Below are 23,381 nucleotides of genomic sequence, written 5' to 3'. Positions count from 1 at the left end.
AAGAAAAATTTAAGAAATAAAGATGAGTTTAAAGTACTCTCTCTACGATTCAGGTTTCTAAGTCAAGAAAATTTAGGAAATAAATGCAAAATACTTTGCATAAGAAATGCTAAGACATCTATGATTCAGGCTTTTAAAAACTAACATAGCTTGTTCTAGTCTTTATTTCATGTATATATGTTTCTATTTGTGTCTGAAGAGTGGTATGTGTGTCATTAGAGGTATATAATTGGGATCATAGTATATATATAATTCTGTATTCTGCTTTTTGAAATTTTGCATTATGCTATACATTAAACACATTCCTATCATTAAAACTGCTTCAAAACAGGATTTTAATAATTGCATATTATTTCATAGCATGAATGTATCCTAATTTAATTTATTCAACTTTTTTTCTAACATTAAACATTTAAGTACCTCTGTAGTTACTCTCATAAATAATACTGTAATGAGCATGCTCATACTTTAACCATTTTCCTAATTTCTGATTATTTCTCTAGGTCAGGTATTTAGAATTTTATAGCTAAATGTGGGTTTTTCTGAATAAAAATATCCTATGCTTTAATCTTTCCTTACGTAGCTAAATTTAATTTTAAAATTGTCTTAAACCATTTGTTAGAAATGATACATACTTCTTTTTTGTTTTATTTATTGTTTGTTTTAAATTTTAGATTAATTGCAGTATAGTTAACATACAGTGTTATATTAGTTTCAGGTGTACAATAAACACAAAACACTTTCTTCTGTAATCATATAATGAAATCTGAATTTGAACTGGAAATAAAAATAAAGTCCGCAGTAAATACAAAGATTAAATGATTATCAAACTCAATCAACCCATTTTATATTTAAAAACCAACACTGTTCTTAGCTATAGTCATTTTAAAAGACTAATTTTCAGTATTATTTTGTTTTCTAGAACTATTTCTTATACTGGTAACAATGGCAAAAATATATAATAATCCCATTTCTCTTTGGGTGGCTCATATTAAATAGCAAGATTTATTCCTACCAGAAAGTAACTATTATGTCTGATATTCCAAAGTAGGAATTATTTTTACAAAGAAGTAATTACTGAGACTAATTTTTCGGATTAAAATATCATAACAATGTGGCATACTTCATATTTTAAAATACAACCTTGATGTACTTTAAGTAGGATATGTGCTTTTCATTTTTCTAGTAGAGGTAATTTTTAATTTATCCACACTTTCTAACATAATCACTCTAGGTCATATAACATGTATTTCAAGCCAAAGCTAGTAATGAAAACTGATCATAGAAAGTTATTTGTTATAAATAGATAAAAAATATGCCTAGGACTAACTCATCAGAGAATAAAAGTTTCCTTTCATCCACCTAATCTGGTGCTTTAATGTGTGTTCTCTCAAATCAATTTCACTTGTTAAAATGAAACCCAAGAAACTACATGTTTGTAAACCAATTATTTTGTTAGCATAGGCATAAACCTGTAAGTTATATTTATAATGTGAGCCCTAGAATAATGATCAGAAGTATTTATGGAGAGATGACAAAAATTAGATCAAATATTAGAGGAAGAATATTTTAACTGTAGGAATCTGGTTAATAATATTGAAAACATTTTTAACAAGTAAAACGAGTTCATAAGATCTAAAAGCAATCAACTCAGATTATTAGGAATGAAGCAAGTAAATTTTTAAATTAAAATATAAATAGCACCCATAGCTTAGTTCCACATTACTGTTAAACCCTTGGGCAAGTTAGGAAAAGACCGGTGAACATATAATAGACAAAAAGATCATGCCCTAGTTCTACCGTTAATTTTGATAAAATTTTAAAGTAATTGAACTCTTCATTTTGGATATCCTAGAAAAGGTCCATTAGATAAAATTACAACCTCATTGTCATAACAGCAGTGAAGAACCTTGATAACCCATTGGTTTCTCTTTCCTGCCTCCTCTTTCGGTATTGTGCATCTTGTTTCATAATGAATTAATTGATTTAAATTTAATTTTTCTCTTTCCTTTTCTATGTCAGCCGGAAACCTTCGGCCTACAATCCGGGAGGGGGTGTGTTCCCTGCAATTGCAATTCTTTTGGGTCTAAGTCATTTGACTGTGAAGAGAGTGGTCAATGTTGGTGCCAACCTGGAGTAACAGGAAAGAAATGTGACCGCTGTGCTCACGGCTATTTCAACTTCCAGGAAGGAGGATGCACAGGTCTGTGAATAAGACTAAGCCCTACACTTTCATTCTCTGTTTTAGCATTTTCGAGACTGTAGGAGTTCATTCTTCCAGGTTCCCAGAGATTTAAAGGAAGGGCACCTTGACAACAAATATATGACCCAACATATTTCACTGAATAAGTAAAGTATACTTATTTTAAATAAACTAACAAATGGGACACATTGCAGTGTGAAACACTGCACTATAAAAAACTGCTTGCAGATACTCCATAAAAAATCCATCAGCCGTTCTCAATTCTGCCGTGTCCCTTCTTGTCTGTGACCGCCAGTCAGCCAGTCAGTCGCTCAAGGGCTACTGTAGCTTGAAAGTCAAATGTTCAATTTTTCTTTTGCCAGTGTTCTCTAAGCTTAAACTTCACTCCCAAGTTAATACAGCTCAACTTTCTCTTTTCCTATTGCAAAACTGGTATAAGGATCAGAGAAGTTAACTTTTTTTTCTGGTATAAAAAGAAAATCTTTTCATCTACTTTCATGTGCCTTGAAAACCATGATGTTCCTAGAAAGAAATAGATTAGCACTAGGTATTCGCTAGTTCTTGGGGAAATACAGGAAGATTTCTAACCACAATTTCTCTCAAGCAGTATTCTCATATTCTTCCCACAAATCATGAATTAAGAAAATAGGAGTTAGCATATTACAAACGAAAATGAAGACTGAACGTTACCTTGATTTATTTGCTACTAATTTGGAACTGACACTTATCCCAACATTTACTAGGTTGGGTATCACCTTTGCTTATTAAATTCACTGATTGAACACTGATGATACTCCTTTACTCCCAGTACCATGATAAATACGCGATAAGGTTTTAAGACATTATTATTGACTATTGTTGCAAATTTATGTAAGTAGTGGCAGGATTAATATTTCAAATTATTTAAAAAATGAGTACCTTATAGATATTCTCAACCAATTTCAATATACACTTTTCATCATAAAGATAAACCATTCTGTTGTTCTGAACGTTATCATTGTAGATCTCCTAAAAATCTGCATGTGATCTGAGTCATCATCTATGTACACTGAAAACTTACAAAGCTGCGTTTTCAAATATACTGTTCTTTAAATCCAACTCTAACAGTTCACTTAATGCAAATTAATGAAAATGGAAGTATACATTCAAACATATTCACTACCAGAAATTATAAATAAGACAAAGAGTACTATTCAAAATTATGAGATGGTGATAACGTTAGAAATGCAAACTTAGTAGCATTCAAATCCAGAGAAACAGGACGAAAACCAGTCCCAAAGAGGCAGGATAGCATTATGGTTGAGGGTATGACTTCACCAGATAACTTGGATCAGTTTAGTGGCTCCACGGGTAACTAGTTATGTGACCTTGACTGAGCGACCTGGTCTTGCTGTCTTCCTGCAATATTTATCTGTTGATTCAAGAACGGTATCTATCTTACTGGGTGTTAGAAGAATTAGTTGGGTTAATGGCTATAAAATATTTAGAGTGCTGCCTGGCACTTAGCATGTAGGTGTTTATCATTGTTATTCTTATTAGCAATGTTTATTAGTATTCTGAATGGTGGTAAACATTCCATTTGAGTGGGAAAACTAGCTAATTATTCAGGTCTTCTCCCTACCTAGTTTTATGGTTCCATTGAAGAACTGATTTGAGAATTTCTATTTACAAGTAACAATTTGAACTATCCCAAAACATTCTTAGCACATAAATATGAATATAATATAAACTGTTTTTCTTCTTAGTAAGGTATAAAATAAATCCTTTGACTTCAAATTATCAACAACAATAATAATAACAAAAACAACAGCTAACATTTATTTGGCATTGGTGTCAAGTATTATGTTAAACATTTTTCACAGCTGGCATGCTGTAAGCAATGATAATTGTGGTCCCTGGAAAGCTGAACTTAATCAAATATTTGAAGTATATTTCATTTAAAGATTTCATCATCATATAACCAATGAAAAGGTGTCTTATAACATTAGTCTTCTTTTTGAATCTGAATATTTGGTGGTGTTTCTTCTCTTGCTTACACTTAGTTGGAATCACTGTTTTGAAATATACTTCGTGTTGAGTCAATGATAGCTAATCAGTAGTGGATATTCCTCATCTTAGATGACTTTGACTTTGAAGCTCTTCTGAAATAATTTTTTTTTCTTTTCCAAATCTCATTTTTGTATTCTTTGAGAAAGTGCAGTGGGTAGACATATTCTTCATACATCGTATCATAGCTAAGAAAATAAAAACGCTATTGAAAAGAATAAAGCAGGTGGTAAATAAAACTCAAAAATACCTTCATACACACACACACACACACACACACACACACACACACACGAGTTACATAAGTCAGCTATTTTTAATCTTTGCAAAACCGAAATGTCCTGATGTGTGGCTATTATAATCAGAGTCATCAAAAGGAAGGAAATATTAATCTATATAGCATAGAAAATGAAGTTATGAACTTGAAATACCTATAGAAACAAAATTTTAAACTTTATAGCATCTAGACTCAGTTATCATAGAATCTGATATGCCCCGTGTTTCTTTCTTTCAACGTAGTTGAAAAACTAAAACTGTTTTACCTTTTGGAATTATTAAATGAAATACAACATAAATTTATTGATCATCTCTGTGAAAAATACGTTAATGTGATATAAAAGATGAATGAGGTCAGTGTTCACTTCCAAGTATCCTTAACCATAATATGGAAAATAAAACAACAGAAATAAACTCAGCACTCTCTATCAAATTTTTACTGTTTTACTATTTTTTCCCTTTCACCTGTGAAGCTTGTGATTGTTCCCATCTGGGTAATAACTGTGACCCAAAGACTGGACAGTGCATCTGTCCTCCCAATACCATTGGAGAGAGATGTTCTCAATGTGCACCTAATTCCTGGGGTCACAGCATCACCACTGGTTGTAAGGTAAGTTCATTGCTTTATTTTCTCTGGTAATGTTTCAAAATTTTTTTATTTTGTTAAAGCTTTACAGTTGGGCATTTCAGAAGCCAGTATTACCTTATAAAACAGTATAGAACTATCAGTATTGAGTGATTGCAGATACTGATCAGTACCTTATATTTCATTTTATTTCTGGGAAATATGATGAAGTACACACTTCTGTATCTTTATTCATTATACCTACAAAAAAAGGAAAACTTAAAACCAGAAACAGCAATAACTTTATACCTAGACACAATGAAATATTATTTGCAAAATACAAGGAAATTAGGAACTAATTAAAGGAATTTACCAAAAATCTAAGGAATTGCCCCTAAATTAGGACTATGTTTCAGTATTGAAGAAGCATTTGAAAGGATTTTGGGGAGTCATAATGACAGCCTTTATCTTGAAAAAGTCCTCATTTTTCCCACGGGTATACCTTAGAAAGTGACATGGCTAGGTTTACATTTCAAGAAATCTATCCAGCATCAGAGGTGAAGGTAATGGATACAGCTGTTGTGGAAATATTGGTGAGAGAAGACAGAAGCTTGGATCCAGCCAATGAGCCTCCATGAAGATACAGGGAATAGGCTATTTTACAGAATTCTTACTGCTGTATGGCTTGGTAAGCTCATAGTTTGGGAGGATAAGAGAAATCTTAAGGATAAGTCCAGGATTTTGCTTTGTAGTTGATTAAATTAGAGCATTATTTATTCCTAGAAGGACTTCAGGTAACTCAAATTCAAGTAGGAAAAGTGGTGAGTCCAGACGGGTTTTTTTTCCCAGCTTTTTATGAGGTATTTACTAAATAAAATTCAATTCACTCATTTAAAGTAATGCATTTTGACCAATGATTACAGTTGTATAACCACCCCATGCCTTTTTGTAGTTGGCTTCCCCTCCCCCCTCAGTCACACCAGTAAACTACCCTTTCTGCTTCTATCACTATAGTAATGTCAGTTCCTCAGGTTCATAGAAATCAAGTAATACTTCATGTTGTTGTTTGGGTTTTGTTTGTTTATTTGTTTGGGGGAATTAATCTTGGCCCAGCTTCCTCTACATAGTATAATGCTTCTGTGATTCATCCACACTGTTGTATATAGTAGTTTGTTATTTTTAATTGTTTAATAATTTTACATTGGATGATGTGCAATGATTTTTTTATTTATTCACTATTTAATGGGCATTTGGGTTATTTCCAGCCTATTATGAATAATTTTGCTATGAACATTAGTGTATAAGTCAAAAGCATGGGTGTAGACCTGTTTTCATTTTTCATCCCAAGAATACTCCACATCCTTACCAACATTTGGGATTCTGACTCTTTAATTTTAAGCATTCAGTTAGGTGTTTATTTATATCTTTCCCTTTCTTTAATGTCCAGTGATGTTGGGAATAATATTATTTATTTATTTACCATTTATACATCTTCTTGGGTAAAGTGTCTGTACAAATCTTTTCTATTTGGGGTTGTTAATTTTCTCAGCAATGTGTTGTAAGAGTTCTTTAAGTATTTTAGATACCAGTCCTTTTTATATATTTATGTTCTGTAACCATTTTCTCCCAGTATACAGCTTGTGTTTTACTTCTGCTGCAGTATCTTAATCTAATTTTTATAAAGCCTAGTCTATTATCCTTTTCTTTCATGGGTTATGCTTTTTATTTTCTAAGAAATACACCTTAGCCTAAGTCAAATTCTAAAGACACCTCTCCTATGTTTTCCTCAAGAAGTTTTATAGTTTTGAATTTTGCATTTAGGTCCACCTTGCAATTTCTATATTAATGTTTCTATATGATTTGAGGTAAAGGTCAAAGTTCACCTTTTAATGGATATCCAACTTTTCCAACATCATTTCTGAAAAGATTCTTCTTCTTCTTCATTGAGCTACTTGGGCCCCTTTGTCAAAATAAACTGGCACTATATGTGCCCATACATTTCTGAACTTTATTCTGTTTCATTGGTCTATCTGTTCTTGTACTGACACCGTACTGTCTTGATCACTGCATCTTTCTAGCAGAGCATTAAATTGGGTGGTATAAACTCTCCAGCTGTTTTTCATTTCTAAAACCTTTTGGGTGTGTTAGATCCTTTGCATTTCTATATAAATTTTTAAATCAGCTTCTCAATTTCTTTACCAAAAACCTTCTAGAATTTGAAAGGGGTTATATTAAATCTACAGGTCAGTTTGGGGAAAATGGACATTTTAAGAATATTGGATCTCCCAGTGTATGAATATGATATATTTTTTCATTTACTTGTCTTTATAATTTTTTTCTTATTAGCATTTTATAGTTTTTGGTGTGCAAGTCTTGTACATACTTTATTAAATTTATCATGTGTTTTCTATTTTCAATAGAAAATAGAAAACACAAATGCTTTTATTCCATTTCAGTTTCCAATCGTTGCCAGAATAGAAAAATGCAATTATTTTTATGCAGTAACTTTCTATTTTTTTTAAATAGACTATCTATTTTTTTAGTAGCCTCTATGCCCAACTTGGAGCTTGAACTTACAACCCCACAATCAAGTGTCCCATGCTCTACCAACTGACCCAGCCATGCACCCCATACATTAACTTTCTTTTTGACACCTTGCTAAGTTTATTCTAGCTACTTTTTAGAAGCTTCACTAGGATTTTCTATGCAGACAATCATACCATCTGCAAATTGAGTTTTGCTTCTTCTCTTCCAACCCATGTAACTTTTATTTCATTTTCTTTACCTATTGCAGTAAAATGTTGACTTGCAGTGATGGGAACAAATATTACAGCCTAATTCCTTACGTTAAGTAGAAAGGAGTCAGTCTTTTACAATTAAGAATAATGTTAACAATGTATTTAATTTACAAATGTTCTTTATCAGTTTAAAGATGTTCCTCGTATTCCTAGTTTATTAAGAACTTTTATCAAGAATATATGTACAAGTTTGTCAAATGCATTTTCTGCATCTATGGAGATGATCATATAATTTTTTCATTTTCAGCTGCTAATGTGGTGAATCATATTAATTGATTTTCAAATGGTGATCCAACTTTACAATCCTCAGATAAATCCTGCTTGATCACAAGGGATTATCTACTTTAAATTATTTTAGATTATGTTTGTTAGCATTTTGTTAATGATCTCTAGGTCTGTTCATAAGGAATATTACTTCATAGTTTGTTTTATCTTATGGTGTTATTGTTTAGTTTTGTTATTGGGGTACTGCTACTCTCATGAAATAGATTGGGAAGTATTCCTTTCTCATAGTTTCTGAAGGAGTTTGTGTAATCAATGAAATAGAAAATAAAAATAGAGAAAAGTCAATGAAGCCAAAAACTGGCTCTTTGCAATTATTAAAGTTGATGATATTCTAAGACGACTGATCAAAAAAAGAAATAAGAAAAAAGAAAGTCAAGAATAAAGGAAGGGACATCATGAGAATCCTGCATACACTAAAATAATATGAAATAATATGAGCAACTTTAGCCAATAAATTTGATAACTGTACAAAATAAACACTCATTCCTTCTGTTTACTTTGAGTTTAATTTTCTCTTGTTTTCCAAGTTTCTTCAACTGAAAGTTTAGATAATTGACTTGAGATCTCTCTTCTTTACTAATATAAGCATTTTATTTTAAATTAAAATTTATTCTAGTTACATTTTGGTGGCTTCAATATATATTCAATAAATATATTAAATTTCCTTCCAGGCACTAATTTAGTTCCATTCCACACATTTTGATATATTGTTTAAGTTTTACCCTTAAAATATTTATTTTAGTAAAAAATTTATTTTAGTAAAAATTTATTTTAGTAAAAAATATTTATATTTATTTTTATTCACTAATTATTTAGAAATTAGTTGTATAATCATCATATACTTGGTGGTTTTCAAGGTATCTTTCTGTTATCGGCATCTAATTTAGTTCTGTATTGGTCACAGAACATAATGTGTTTAATTTCAGTCCTTTTGATTGTATTATGTCTCACAATAGTGTCCATTTTGATTAATGTACTTGCAAACAACTTGTATTGTGGTATTATTGGGTGAAATCTATAAAAGCTAGTTATCCTTAGTGATTTTTATGTGTGCATATTCTATCAATAGCTGAGGGTGATTAACTATACTTATGATTTGTCTATTTTTGCATTAGTTCTCTCAGGTTATGATTCATGTATTTTGGAGTGATAATATTAGATATATACTCATTTAGGATGATTATGTCTTCTTGAAAAGTTGATCCCTTTATCAATATATAATGCCTCTATCCTGGGTAATATTTCTTGTGAAGAATAATATTTTTTTCTGATAATCATGTATCCAGGGCTAAGTCTTTCTTTTGATTGGTATTTGTATCATATACATTTTTCCACGCTACCATTTATTCCATCTCTTTTTTTAATATTTTAATGTGTTTCTTTTAGATGGCATATATTTAAGTCTTTGTTGTTGATATAATCTTAGTTGGATTGTTGAACCCATTTCCATTTTAATGTAATTATCAATATGATTGAGTTAAGTCTGCATTTTGCTTCTTGCTTTGTTCTACCCATTCCTGCTTTCTTTTTGATTCTTGTCTTATTTTGGATTGAGTAATTTTTTATAATTACATTTTATCTTCACTTTTGATTTATTAACTATATATTTTTTGTTTTTCTTGTCTTTGCCTCAGATACATCTTAAGTTAATACTTTGACATCTTAACATTTTAACATTTTATAATGTATCTTAAAATAATATTATATACTTTACATTTACTTACAAGAGTAAACCTCTAATTCCTTTTTACCCTTTATGTTACTTCTTTTCCGGTCCTTTATGTTATTGTTGTCATACATCTTACTTCTATATATTATATATCCTACAATATAATCTTATAATTCTGATTTAAAATTTTTTAACGTTTTAGTTTTGAGAAAGAGAGAGAGAGAGACAGAGTGTGAAGGGGGGAGGGATGAAGAGAGGGGGAGACACTGAATCTGAAGCAGGTTTCAGGCCCTGAGCTGTCAGCACTGAGCCTAACACAGAGCTCAAACCCACAAACTGTGAGATCATGACCTGAGCCAAAGTTAAACACTTAACCACCAGAGCCACCCAGGCTCCGTATTATGATTTTGATTTAAATAATTATGACGGCACCTGGGTGGTTCAGTCAGTTAAGTGTCTGACTTTGGCTCACGTCATGATCTCACGGTTCGTGAGTTCCAGCCCCACACTGGGCTGGCTGCAGTCAGACTGTAGCACAGAGCACACTTTGGATCCTCTGTTCCCTTCTCTCTGCCCTGTCCTTTCTTGTGCTTTCTCAAAACTAAATAAACATTGTTTTAAAAACCATCAAAAATAGATAGATAGATAGATAGATAGATAGATAAATAGTCAATATTTTTTAAAGGCAAAAATGCGGCTTTTCTCTTTTTCTATACATGTGTCAATTCCAGTGCACCTCATTCCCTGTGTGTAGCCAACTTCTGTTTCATACCATATTAGTTATCCATTAACTATATCTCTAATTATGACTATTATTATTTCTCATGTTTCAGATATGCTGACAATGATTCTTTCAATTTTGTATGTTCATTTTTCTTCATTTTTCAAAGATATTTTTTCTAGATATAAAATACCAAGGCCTAGTTTCCAGCAATTTGATTATGCCGTCTTTTTGTGGTTTTCTTGTATATTTCTCATGTGGCAAGTTGGACCCATTAGCTCTGTGGGACCAGAGTTTTTATTTAATTTGGAAATTTTCCAGCCACTGTATCTTCAACTATTTTTCTCCTCTTTACCCCCATTGTCTCCTCCAGGAACTCATGCATATGTTGGTCCACTTGATATTTCTCCAGAGTTGACTGAGATTCTGTTTGTTCTTTCATTTTTATTTTTTATATATTCTTTCTTCTTGATAGTTTCTATTATTGTCTAAATTTACTGATTTTTTTCTACAGTGTCTAATCTGTTCTTAATTCCATTGGTCATATATTATTTTTCATTTTGAATTTTTCATTCTTTCACCTTCAAAATCTCAGTTGGATCTTTTTATATCTTTCATTTCTGTCCTCACTATTTTCACATTTCCATTTATTCTCAAGAATATTTATAATTATAAATATAAGCTTTTGCAATGTGATTGTCTGCTAATTCCATCAGTTGTTTTAATTCAATACTTTTCTTAATGGTTGACTTTTCTCCTGGTTTTGAGTCATATTTTATTGCTTCTCTTCATGCCTGATCATTTTGATTTGGATGCCAGATGTTGTACATTTTTCATTTTTGCATGTTGGTTTTTGTTGTATTCTTTTAAAGAGTATTGATCTTCATCTTGGCAAATAGGTTATTCACCAATCACTTGGATATTTTTGATCTTTGGTTTTAAGTGTTTTGGGGTTTCATTGTTGTGTTGTGTTGTTTTTAAAGAGGGTATAGAGCACCCTTTTTTTTTTTTTATTTTTTTACAAATAGTTTATTGTCAAATTAGTTTCCACATAACACCCAGTGCTCATCCCCACAAGTGCCCTCCTCCATGCCCATCCCCCCCTCCCCCCCACATCCATCAGTCCTCAGTTTTTGTCAGCATTCAAGAGTCTCTCATGGTTTGCCTCTCTCCCTTTCCCCCACCATTTCCCCCCTTCTTCTCCCGGTTGGTCCTCTGTTAAGTTCCTCCTAGTCCTCCTATACGTGCACACATATGATATTTGTCCTTCTCTGCCTGACTTATTTCGCTCAGCATAACACCCTCAAGGTCCATCCATGTTGCTACACATGGCCAGATTTCATTGTTTCTCATTGCCATGTAGTATTCCATGGTATAGATAAACCACATCTTCTTGATCCATTCATCTGTTGATGGACACTTAGGCTCTTTCCATGTTTTAGCTATTGTGGAGAGTGCTGCTATGAACATTGGGGTACATGTGCTCCTATGCCTCAGCATTTCTGTATCCCTTGGGTAAATTCCTAGCAGTGCTATTGCTGGGTCATAGGGGAGTTCTATTGTTAGTTTCCTGAGGAACCTCCACACTGTTTTCCAGAGGGGCTGTACCAGTTTACATTCCCACCAACAGTGTAGGAGGGTGCCCGTTTCTCCACATCCTCGCCAGCATCTAGAGTTCTCTGATTTGCTCATTTTAGCCACTCTGACTGGCGTGAGGTGGTATTAGAGCACCCTTTAATCCAGGGATCATTTAGCATCACTATTAAGGGGCTAAGTGCATTGAGAACACCACCTGGTGCATTACTGTGTATTTCTACTCCATCTGTTGGAGATATGAATTATTTCAAGCTTTTTGTGAGCTTTAGGAACTTTTTCAGCTCATGGTTTTCCATAGTTTTTTGCTTGTTTGTTTGTTTTCCTCAGCCACATAGATTGTTATCCCATGCATTCACAGATCAGTACTCAGCCGAAGACTCAAGGGGACCCTTATGTAGATTTCTGGAATTCTCTCTATATGACTTTCTCACTTTAAAATTTTTTAATGTTTTTTTTTTATTTGTTTTTGAATGAGAGAGACAGAGCGTGAGCAGAGGAGGGGCAGAGAGAGAGGGAGACATGGAATCTGAATCAGGCTCTAGGCTCTGAGCTATCAGCACAGAGCCCTACATGGGGCTTGAACTTATGAACTGTGAGATCATGACTTGAGTTAAAGTCAGATGCTTAACTGACTGAACGATGCAGGTGCCCCTAAAATGTATTTTTTAAGTTTATCTATTTTTTGAGAGAGACAGAGAGACTGTATACATGGGAAAGGGGAAGAGAGAGAGGGAGAGAGAATCCCAAGCAGGATCTGCACTGGTAGTGCAGAGTCCCATGTGGGACTCTGTCTTGTGAACCATGAGATCCTGACCTGAGCTGGAGTCTAGAGTTGGATACTTAAACAACTGAGCCACCCAGGCACCCTGAGTTTCTCATTTTTAGACAAATATTCTATTGGCCCAATAAATTCAGCCTCAGGTTCTTCAAACTCTGTTACTCAACCCAGAAATAGTGCAGGGCTTTATTTGGGTTCTTCCTTTATGGGCTGCAAACTAGAGACTTCCTTCATACCCTGCCTTATTTGCTCTTCTTCTCTCAGAAATCACAGTACTGTACTTCCTAGCATCCACTATCTGAAAATAGTTGTTTCTTAGTTCCCATTTTTTAGTTTTTGTTTGTGTAGGTTAGCAGCTTAAAAGAGAGAAGATAAACCAAGTGAGTGCTTTAAAAACTAAGAGACTGTTTAAAAAGAAGAAATATTTTTTAGTGTCAAATGTAACACTGGTCAAGTAGGATTAGGGCTGACCTGTGTCCATTAAGAGCAGCAAATAAGGGCATTTTTGATGTTAATGAGAGTCATTCTAATCAGTCACATTGGGTTGGAGATTATTGGAATGTCATGACCGAGTGTGACCTGTTTGACTCTGTGGTAGTAAACTATAAAGATATAAACTTTTTTTTTCCCACTGATTTAGCATACATGCAAGGTCTAATCATCTTTATATATATGATAACACATTTGAATACGCTGGTCCGGAATACAAAATCTAGAGGAAAACAGGCGTTTTGGGGATTGTTCAAGGAAATTTAGATGCATGACTTCAATCAGCTATGTGATTAGGTTAAAAACAGCTAGACAGGACATTCATTTTTCCATTGCCAATGGCACTACTAAGTTTGAACTACATTTTTAGAAACAAAACAAAAATTTCTCAAGAGTTCCAAAGTTTTCTGTATGAACAGTGTTATAAATTTTTGTGACTGATTTTCTGCATTTTCACCTTTAATCTAAACATCTACTCCATCCCTTGGACTCGTGAATAAGTCGTAAGGAAACTTAAGAGAATTCCATTCTATTCACAAAATTCTGTGATATGGCCAAACTCTTATAATCTCCCAAAATTAAAAGTGATGCCTAATCTGGATACAAATGAGGATGGAATATAAACCAAGTTCCCTTTTAAAAAAATTTAAAAGTAGTTCTGTGTTTGATACTGTTATTTTTACTTGTTGAATAAACATGATGTTGATTGAAGTTGATTGAAAATGTTTTATTACTTTGAACCCCTGTTAAAAATATAAATTTCTGAATAGCTACACACTTCATCATTATGAACAATTACAAAAATTCAGAATCTTCACAAATATTTATGAGCATGTATTCTACCATTTAAAAAATTTGGATGTATAATCTAAATGAACAGTGATTTGAGATTTATGGCTTCCCTTTCTTTGTGTCATGGATAATTTCTCTGTGCTGAGGTGTGAACACACACATCATTTGAGCTTTCACTGAAGTAGAATACAAAGCCAGCCATCTTTCACTAGCAGGGGAATAGTGCATAAATCCTCTGTTGCGAAATAAACATTACATCTAATTATGATTTAAGTTTGATGTTGGCTATAGTACTATCCAAACATATGGTTAATGGTCCCTTTTATTCTCCACTATAACTTCCTGATAAACTTTCTGATTTGGAAAGGCCCCAGTGTCTACTTGTACTGTTATCGAGTCTTTAAGAATTAGTGCTTTGGTATTATATAATAAATTGGGTAGCAGTCACTTCATATTTTAGTTAAAGGATAAGAATGTCTCAAAAGACATTTTAAAATGTATTACATGACTATAGTTTCCATAATATATCATAGTTTTCTGTTTCTGATTATGGCCCATTTTATTTAAGTGAGCTGAAAAAAATCATTTAAGTCAAAGGTAATTATCCTTATTTTCAAATTGCATTCTAAATCTGATGTTCTATAAAGATGACTTAGTTGGGGTGACAGCAGTGGGTTATTGTATGCTTAGGAAGCTATGTCTACATTTATTATATAATAAATAACACATTTTGGATCTTTAGGCTTCAAATACCTTTTAGTAGGATTTTTTTCCTGGATAGCAAAGAAGACATAAAAATACTTAATCACAAAGATTAACCAAAAAGAAGGCCTGGTGATTATTGCAATATCAGAATCTGGGAAGATATTTCACCGAACATTTGGACAAGAAAGAGATGATAGATGGAACTGGTCATCATATATCACATCCTGGAAAGAGTCGTCTCCTCTGTAAATTACTACTGGCAGGAGCAGGGACAGGAATGTCCGCAGTAGTGGTGGACATAAGAAGTAAGCTGAGCAATGAAAATGTGAGAGATGCAAAGGGATATCGAGCTAGCCTTGGATCGGGGAATTTGACATGTTGCAGTGCATGTAAGTCTGCATAGAGCTATACATCTGAGAAGGACAATAAAACAGTACCAAAAAGAATCAGGTTATCAATGATGTACAAATACTGTGTGAGGGGACACTCAGACACAAAGAGAGATGGCACCCACATGGGTACCAAGTCAGGACTCACTTATAAGACAGAAGTCATCAGTTATTTAAACAGGGAAAATAGAATATAAAGAATTGTTAACTGGTAATAGGTGATTAGTCACTAAAAAAGGATAGGAAGAGATATATGGGGTCCTGAAGTAGCAGGTACAAAAGTGAAGCTACTATTTCTAGGCTGAGTGAGGGTGAACAGAGTTTGCACATAAGTCTGGTCTATAGAAGCTGTCCGCCATTGTTGCAGGCAGTGAGCAGGCTGGAGCTACCGTTCACGGTCAGAGCATATGTGCAGACTAAAGTTACTCAGAAAGTTGCCTAAGAGAAGAAAGTGGCCTTGAAGTCTCATCTGAAATTCTTTCTGGCTACTGGGCTCCTATGCTAAATAGTAAAATAGTAATAATGACAATAGTGATGAAGAACCAGAACCCAGGACAGAAGTGTCTTCCCACCACTGAGGCCTTATTAGGTCTCTCCAGGACCCACTGTTGACAAAGCCTAACGTTCTGCTACCTAACCACAGAGAAATAGCTACAGGGTCTAACCACAGTATCATAAGGCAGGGGAAGGAAGAGGGAGCTCAGAGCTCAGAGACAGTAAATTGGTCATTGGCACTGCTGATCTCTGAAAATGATTTATTCCAAGCTCCTAATGGCATTTTAGAAGCCTGCTTGGCTTTTTCATTAAATTGCGATGAGATATGAGCTCTATAAATCAGAGCAGAAAGCCTTAAAAGAATATAAGACGAAAAGACACATGGATGAGTAGAAATCAAAAATGAGTGAGATGAAATAAATTATGGAAACTCAGCTAAAAAAGTAATAGCGTAATTAAAAATGCATTGATGGTATGTACATAGAAGAGAATTTTTGCTATTCAAAATGGGCATTATAAAATGGCCAACAAATTTGAGAGGCAAATAGAAAACTCCAGAAAATATTAGGTCCTAATATTACAGATTTTGCAGACAGACACAAGTGGTGTACTTTAAAAATTTCAGGTGTGGGGCGCCTGGGTGGCTCAGCTGGTTAAGCATCCAAATTCAGCTCAGGTCATGATCTCACAGTTCATGAGTTCGGGCTCCACATCAGGCTCTGTGCTGACAGCCAACTCAGAGCCTGGAGTCTGCTTCAGATTCTGTGTCTCCCTCTCTCTCTTACCCTTCCCTGCTCACGCTGTCTTGCTCTCTATCAGAAATAAATGAAACATTAAAAAAAGAAGAAGAAAAATTGCAAGTGACTCTGAAGAAGAAAATTGGTAAATTAGAACAGAACTAGGAGTGCCTGGATGGCTCAGTCAGTTAAGGGTCCGACTTTGGCTCAGGTCATCTCACAGCTTGTGAGTTCAAGTCCTGCGTTGGGCTCTGTGCTGACAGCTCAGAGTCTAGAGCCTGCTTTGGATTTTAATACCTCCCTCTCTCTCTGTCCTCCTCAGCTTGTGCATTCTCTGTCTCTCTCTCTTTCTCTCTCTCTCTCAAAATTAAATAAATAAACAAAAGAACAGAACTAAAAATCAAAAATAAATTTCAATCAAAAGATAATTTTGTTCTCAAACTGAAAGAACTTAACAGATTCCAGTAAATTCATAAAAAGGACTCAAATGTTAAAAAATTCTAGCAAAACTTTGAATTACCTAAGTAAAGAGAACAAGCCTATGCATGCCTTGGAAGAAGAAAATAGTTTACCAGCAAAGCTCCTCAAATCAGGCTCATTTGCAAAACTAAATGCCAGAAAACATCTTAGATGTCACTTCCCTGAGTCCTCTCGGCATCCCCAAATCTGGTTTGGGAGTCTGTATGTTCTCAGAGACTTCTGTGCTTCTATTATGTAATTGTTATTTCATGCTGTTATATATATATATATATATATATACTCGTCTCCTTCTGTTAGGCTGTGAGATAAATCTCTTTACAACTTAAATTCTGTAAAAATGAGATGAAAAGGTAAAATGTCTTTGTCTAAAGTTCACTCTTTGAAACAGAAAGCAACTGAAGAAAACTCATACCTAACTCCTCCTCCTTGCCACAAAAAAAGACAGAAACAAATACATTTTATTTCTTATTCAATAGGATTATGGTTTCTGGACAGTCATCTGTTTTAGTAAATGCAGGAAGCAAGGTTAATGTTATATTCACTGTTGTTTCCCAAGCGACTAAACTAGAACAGTACAAAGCATATAATAGACACATGATTAATATGTGTTTAATGGAAGCATAGAAACATTCGAATTAAAATGTTAAGATATTTCCCATGAAATGGTGCTAATGGTGCTAATGCTGTTTTTATCTCCTCCATAGGCTTGTAACTGCAGCTCGGTGGGATCCTTGGATTTCCAATGCAATATGAACACAGGCCAGTGCAACTGTCATCCCAAATTCTCTGGTGCAAGATGTACAGAGTGCAATCGAGGTCACTGGAAATACCCTCACTGCAGCCCCTGCGAGTGCTTCCTGCCGGGCACTGATGACAAGACCTGCGATTCAGAGACTAAAAAGTGCTCCTGTATCGATCAGACAGGGCAGTGCGCCTGTAAGGTACGCGCTCCTGACAGACATAAGGAAATACTTCGCTGGATTCTGTTTCCATTGCTTAGTTTTAACTTCAATGTCTATTACTCATGCTTTGCTACATTAAACAAATAAAAATTCATTACCAGACAGTTTCTATTCATATATGTTCATTGGCATATCCATACACATATTGGCATAATAAGTTCTCTTGAAGAACTTATTTTCAACCAACACCCAACTTCTTTTCTAATTGGTAGAGATGATGTAATTTTAATAGTAAACTTAAATTTTTCTTTATGTATTTGCTTAAATAGAAGTAATTTGGGAAGGAAAAAAATGACAGTTCTCTTAAGCATCATCAGAGAAAAATCACAGCTAGATAATAGGGCTTATAAAAAACCACTTCTCTTCAAATTAATCCATGATCACTGTACACTGAAAAAATATATTTACTGCTGTGGAAGTTCAGCAAAATTTCATCACGTATGAACACTAACATAACAAACAGCAACTACGTGCAAGATTCAGCTCTCATTAATATTGTTAAATGATGTAGAAAAACAGCCAATTAAAAAGGATAAGAGGGATTTTCCCCCCTTAGATAGATCTAAAAAATCAATCCCAGGATAAATACAGTTAAGACTGTGTCAGGGGTATTTTTTCAAGACAGAGTCTATGCAAAGTGGAACAGAGGAAACAGGAAAATGAAATCCAGGGAGTGATTATGAAAACAGTCTTCAGAATTTCAGAAGATGGCAGCTTCTGCCATTGACAAAACACAAGTCCAATGCCATATTACTACATATTATGATTATATACTCTATTGAGTATGCGTTGTATGCATGTGTATACATTATATAATGATACTCATATGAATCTATATTTTAGCACCCCTGCCTGTGTTATACAACTTTGTATCACATCACTGTCTAGGAGTCAGTGTTTCCACTTTGCTTTTGAAATTTTCATGACTCTTTTGTATTGCTCACAGTGGATATTATGAGATGTGCTGCTTAGGTTTTAAAAACCATATAAGATAACTTTGCAATGTATTTATGTATAAACAAAGCCTGTTTTAAACTTAGGAAATCCTAACAATGAAATTAACCATATCTACCATTTGAGATGTGAATCTAACATTCAGCATTCTTTTTGTTTGTTTGTTTGTTTTTGCTTAATTAAAAAGAAGCATTATTCATTCTCAAGTTCATTTCTCTCATAACTTCATTACGGACTCTGAAGAACTGTCCTCTTCCTTCAGGGGCATGTAGAAGGTGTGCGCTGTGACAGGTGCCGGCCAGGCAAGTTTGGACTTGATGCCAAGAACCCACTTGGCTGCAGCAGCTGCTATTGCTTCGGCGCCACTACCCAGTGCTCTGAAGCCAAAGGACTGATCCGTACGTGGGTGAGTGAGAAGCCGCTGAGCCATGTAATTGTATAAGGTTAGTTCTTGCTGGGGTCTTTCAGCCAGGCATGAGGGATAGGAGACAATGGTAAATCATTTAAGTAACCTTTTCCCTTGTGCCCACTTAGAACTGGGGCCATGTGGCATTAGACAGCTGGAGTAAATGCTCTTTTTCTTCCTAAAAAATAGTTCATTTATTGTTGATAAGGAAATAGATGCCCAGTAAGAAACGGAAATGCCATAAAAGAAGCATTATGTGTTGGGATGGGAGGAAGCTGCATTCTGGAGTGAGGGCTCCAGAGCCTGCATGTGGGTATGTGCAAAGGCAGTGATGAAAACCAGAACTTGCTGTGCATCCATGCTACCCAGCCTTAGAGAATCCCTGATTTTTAGGGTGACAACATTTTCCTTTTCACTCTAATTTTTCTTCAACATTTCCCGCTTTTAAGTTCTACTTCTTATTAGTGTAAAAGGCCAATGTTTACAGATGTAGTCACTATGCAAACAAAGCAGGAAGATTCATGCCTTGCCCTGCTGGTGCACTGTGCACAAGCTTGGTTTCTGGTCGGAACACCTCCTCAGAAGGAGAATGGGGCTGCAGACAGACACGTCTTAAAGGAGTGCCCAAAGGATTTGAACTCAGCCCCCTGCTGTGTTCGGATTCCTATGCAGGTGACTCTAAAGCCCGAGCAGACCATCCTGCCTCTGGTGGACGAGGCCCTTCAACACACCACCACCAAAGGCATCGTTTTTCAACATCCGGAGATTGTTGCACATATGGATCTGGTGAGACAGGAGCTCCATCTGGAACCCTTTTACTGGAAACTTCCAGAACAGTTTGAAGGCAAGAAGGTAAAAGACAAGAACTTCAAAGTCATATGAGAACAAAGTAAAATATACTTTTGGAATCATGCCATGTGGGGCACTATCTAACTCCTCATTCCTCACTTTGTTTCATCAGTTGATGGCCTATGGTGGCAAACTCAAGTACGCAATCTATTTTGAGGCCCGGGAAGAGACAGGCTTCTCTACCTATAATCCTCAAGTTATCATTCGAGGTGGGACTCCTACTCATGCTAGAATTATCATCAGGCATATGGCTGCTCCTCTAATTGGCCAGTTGACAAGGCATGAGATTGAAATAACAGAGGTAAGGTTATTAGTTTGGTGCAAGGATGTCAATGGTTTCACATTTAGTTTCATCAAAGTGGTTTCTTTTCTTATTAACAGAAAGAATGGAAATATTATGGTGATGATCCTCGAATCAGTAGAACCGTGACCCGTGAAGACTTCTTGGATATTCTATATGATATTCATTATATTCTTATCAAGGCAACTTATGGGAATATCATGAGACAAAGCAGGTAAACCCTAATGGAATAAAAGCTAAATCCTTATTTTAGAGTCTATAGGTAAGGTCAGTAAGACATCAGACAAGAAAGACTTCAAAGTGTTTGGTTTGGGAGTGTGATGATAGAAGGCAAAAGCCAAGGATGGTATCCTGGTCACATGGTGGAAGATACTACCATTCCCTCCTCCCCATAAAAAGCAAAATAGTCAATGAGAAGCAAGTTTAAGGGGAAAACGTATATATCAAATTGACCTATGACCTGGTGAGTTTTAGATGTCAGGTCAGATATTCAAGAGAAGAAGCCCGGTAGCCTATAAAGTTGGACAACTGTTGTGTTGTAAGTAGACTTGCTGAGAAAGTGACCTTCGACCTCAGGGGTCCAGACAAGAGCCTGCTGGTTCCCACCTTTTCCAACCATGAGAGTTCCCACACGTTCATCCCAGTGTGCCCTACAACGCCGTCCCTTTCCCTGCATCATGATGTGAAAAGATTGGGAATGGCACTGCATGGAAAAGAACAGAAGAATAATAAGAATAAAGGTGATATCATGAAAGCCAAAGGGTGAGAATCCTATAAAGGAGTAGAGTGTTTTCATATCACCCAAAGAGGACAATTAAAATGAGCCTCTTGAGACTGACACTTGGGATCACACTGGTACCATTCATAGCACCAGCTTTAGTAGAATCCTGGGGCAGATATCAAAGTTTTGAGCAATGAAAGGGACACAGCGACCCTAATAGTATGGGTGTAGTCTCTTATTTTCCATGAACATAAATGTAAAAGGGAGGAGAGGGATAGCGTCAAAAGCCAAAGGAGTGATGGTTTAATCTGACAGAGAAGTAAACTTGTTTACAAACCGGGAGGAAAGGAGTTCATAGCAATATATACATTTAAAACAATCAGATAAAGAAAAAATAATGGGGAATCCAGGAGATTTCAAATAAGAACATATGGTCATGTTCCTAGAGTGGAAGGGACAACTTATTCAGGGAGATAAACTGAGGAATTGCACAGATGTAAGGTTCCTAACATGAAGGCCGGAAGTTGCATGGAGTTGACACACATAGTCTCAATTTCTCTGCATGTCAGTGTCTCTGTTACTTCCTGTAAGAATATGGAATCAATAGATGTCTGAAAATAGTCTTAATATGATAAATTAGTAGATCAGTTTAGGAAAACAAAAGAAAACAATTATGAAGCCTATTATTGGCAAGGTTATGATTATATAAATAGCACATTTCAGTTGTTTAAGCTATACTAAACATAGAAGACAATCTTTTGTCTTTGTTGGAGAAGATCTGTACTGCTCTTCTGATTGTACTATAAGTAGGCACGTTGGGTAAAAGAATAAATCAAGGACCAAAATTCACTTTCATACCTGTCTTTCTATGGTATTCTCTTTATATTTCTCATTTCTAAGATTATTTTATGTGAAATAATAACAAAAGCATGTACTAAAAATATACTATCAGTGATATCATTAATTATTTTAAAATACCAAGTCTAAACCAGACAGCAGACTCCAGGGCATGACTGCATGTCATGGAAGACAGTGAGTAACTTTGCAAGTGTGGAAATTAATAATTATTTTGCAAATTGGTCCATGCTGCAGTCAGAATTCAGTAGCACACAGAACATTTTATTAGTGGAACTGATAGGAACAGTGTTTTCATGCATCTTTCATTATACTTTATTTGCTTTCCTCACACCAATTCCACCTTCTATGGTGGAAAAGGCCACTTATTTTTTTTTTTTTGTTCTTTTCCCCCCATAAGGCTCTTTCTCTTATCATGTTTTTCACAGATCTCCCTAAATAAAGTCTTTTGGTTTAAGAGACCATTTTTTGAAACCTAAGGATAAATAAATAAATACATTGGTTTTTCTAGGCTCAAAAAAACTAAAGCCATTGTGCATCAACACATATGATTGATCAACAACAATAAGAACAAAAAAAGCAAAGGATCTGCCCTTAATTTCCTCATATAGTAGAACTGTGACAAAGGTGAAAAATACATTTGAATCTTTCCCCCAAACCCCTGCCAAAATAGTTAAGACATAACACTGCATTTTTTTCAGTTACAAATTTAAAATAGTCTCAGAAGCAGAGTTTAGGAGTTTTACATATAGCTTAAGACTTTGTACATAATGTCAGTGCTGATGTTGTCTTTTTTTTTTTTCTTTACTTTTGTCTTCTTCTACATTTATAGGAAGGATATAACAACTTTGCATTTCAGTATTGGCTTAAATAGAAACTTGAGTTTGGCCAAATCCCTGATTCAAGCAAAACAGTTGCTCTCTCATCTCCTGAGAAAAAACAGGTGTATTGTACAAATATCTGCTGTTGATACACAATTCAAGTTTTACTTGGTTTTTAGTTTTTTTAATGTTTATTTATATTTGAGAGAGAGAGAGAGCAAGCAGGCGAAGGGCAGAGACAGAGGGAGACACAGAATCCGAAGCAGGCTCCAGGCTCTGAGCTGTCAGCAGAGAGCATGACGTGGGGCTCAAACCTACACACTGCAAGATCATGACCTGAGCTGAAGTCAGACATTTAACCAACTGAGCCACCCAGCCACACTAAGTTTTGCTTTGTTTTTAAATACTCACTAGCCTGTTGTGTGCACACATATGCAAGAGAAGGTAGGATGCTAGGAACTCATGTTGTAAGATGCCAAAGAACTGAC

General features: G+C 34.9%; 1 protein-coding gene across 1 annotated transcript in view; it reads left to right on the top strand.

Annotated features, from left to right (window-relative positions):
* Nucleotides 1–23,381, top strand: part of LOC120226842 (laminin subunit alpha-2-like) — a gene marked incomplete at both ends in the record, with an annotated part of 149,517 nt that overhangs the window by 45,558 nt on the left and 80,578 nt on the right. Inside the window, 7 exons of the mRNA XM_039225007.1 lie at nucleotides 2,023–2,203; nucleotides 4,999–5,135; nucleotides 17,729–17,965; nucleotides 19,203–19,346; nucleotides 20,019–20,198; nucleotides 20,308–20,496; nucleotides 20,577–20,710. Of these exons, the coding sequence (XP_039080938.1) occupies nucleotides 2,023–2,203; nucleotides 4,999–5,135; nucleotides 17,729–17,965; nucleotides 19,203–19,346; nucleotides 20,019–20,198; nucleotides 20,308–20,496; nucleotides 20,577–20,710 (1,202 nt within the window). The remainder of the gene's footprint in view (nucleotides 1–2,022; nucleotides 2,204–4,998; nucleotides 5,136–17,728; nucleotides 17,966–19,202; nucleotides 19,347–20,018; nucleotides 20,199–20,307; nucleotides 20,497–20,576; nucleotides 20,711–23,381) is intronic.

This window comes from Hyaena hyaena, unplaced genomic scaffold (assembly GCF_003009895.1).
Source record: "Hyaena hyaena isolate Hyena2069 unplaced genomic scaffold, ASM300989v1 scaffold_1854, whole genome shotgun sequence".
Classification (NCBI taxonomy): Eukaryota; Metazoa; Chordata; class Mammalia; order Carnivora; family Hyaenidae; genus Hyaena; species Hyaena hyaena.
Note: the sequence above shows the minus strand (reverse complement) of the source record. Positions and strands in the feature narration are given on the sequence as shown.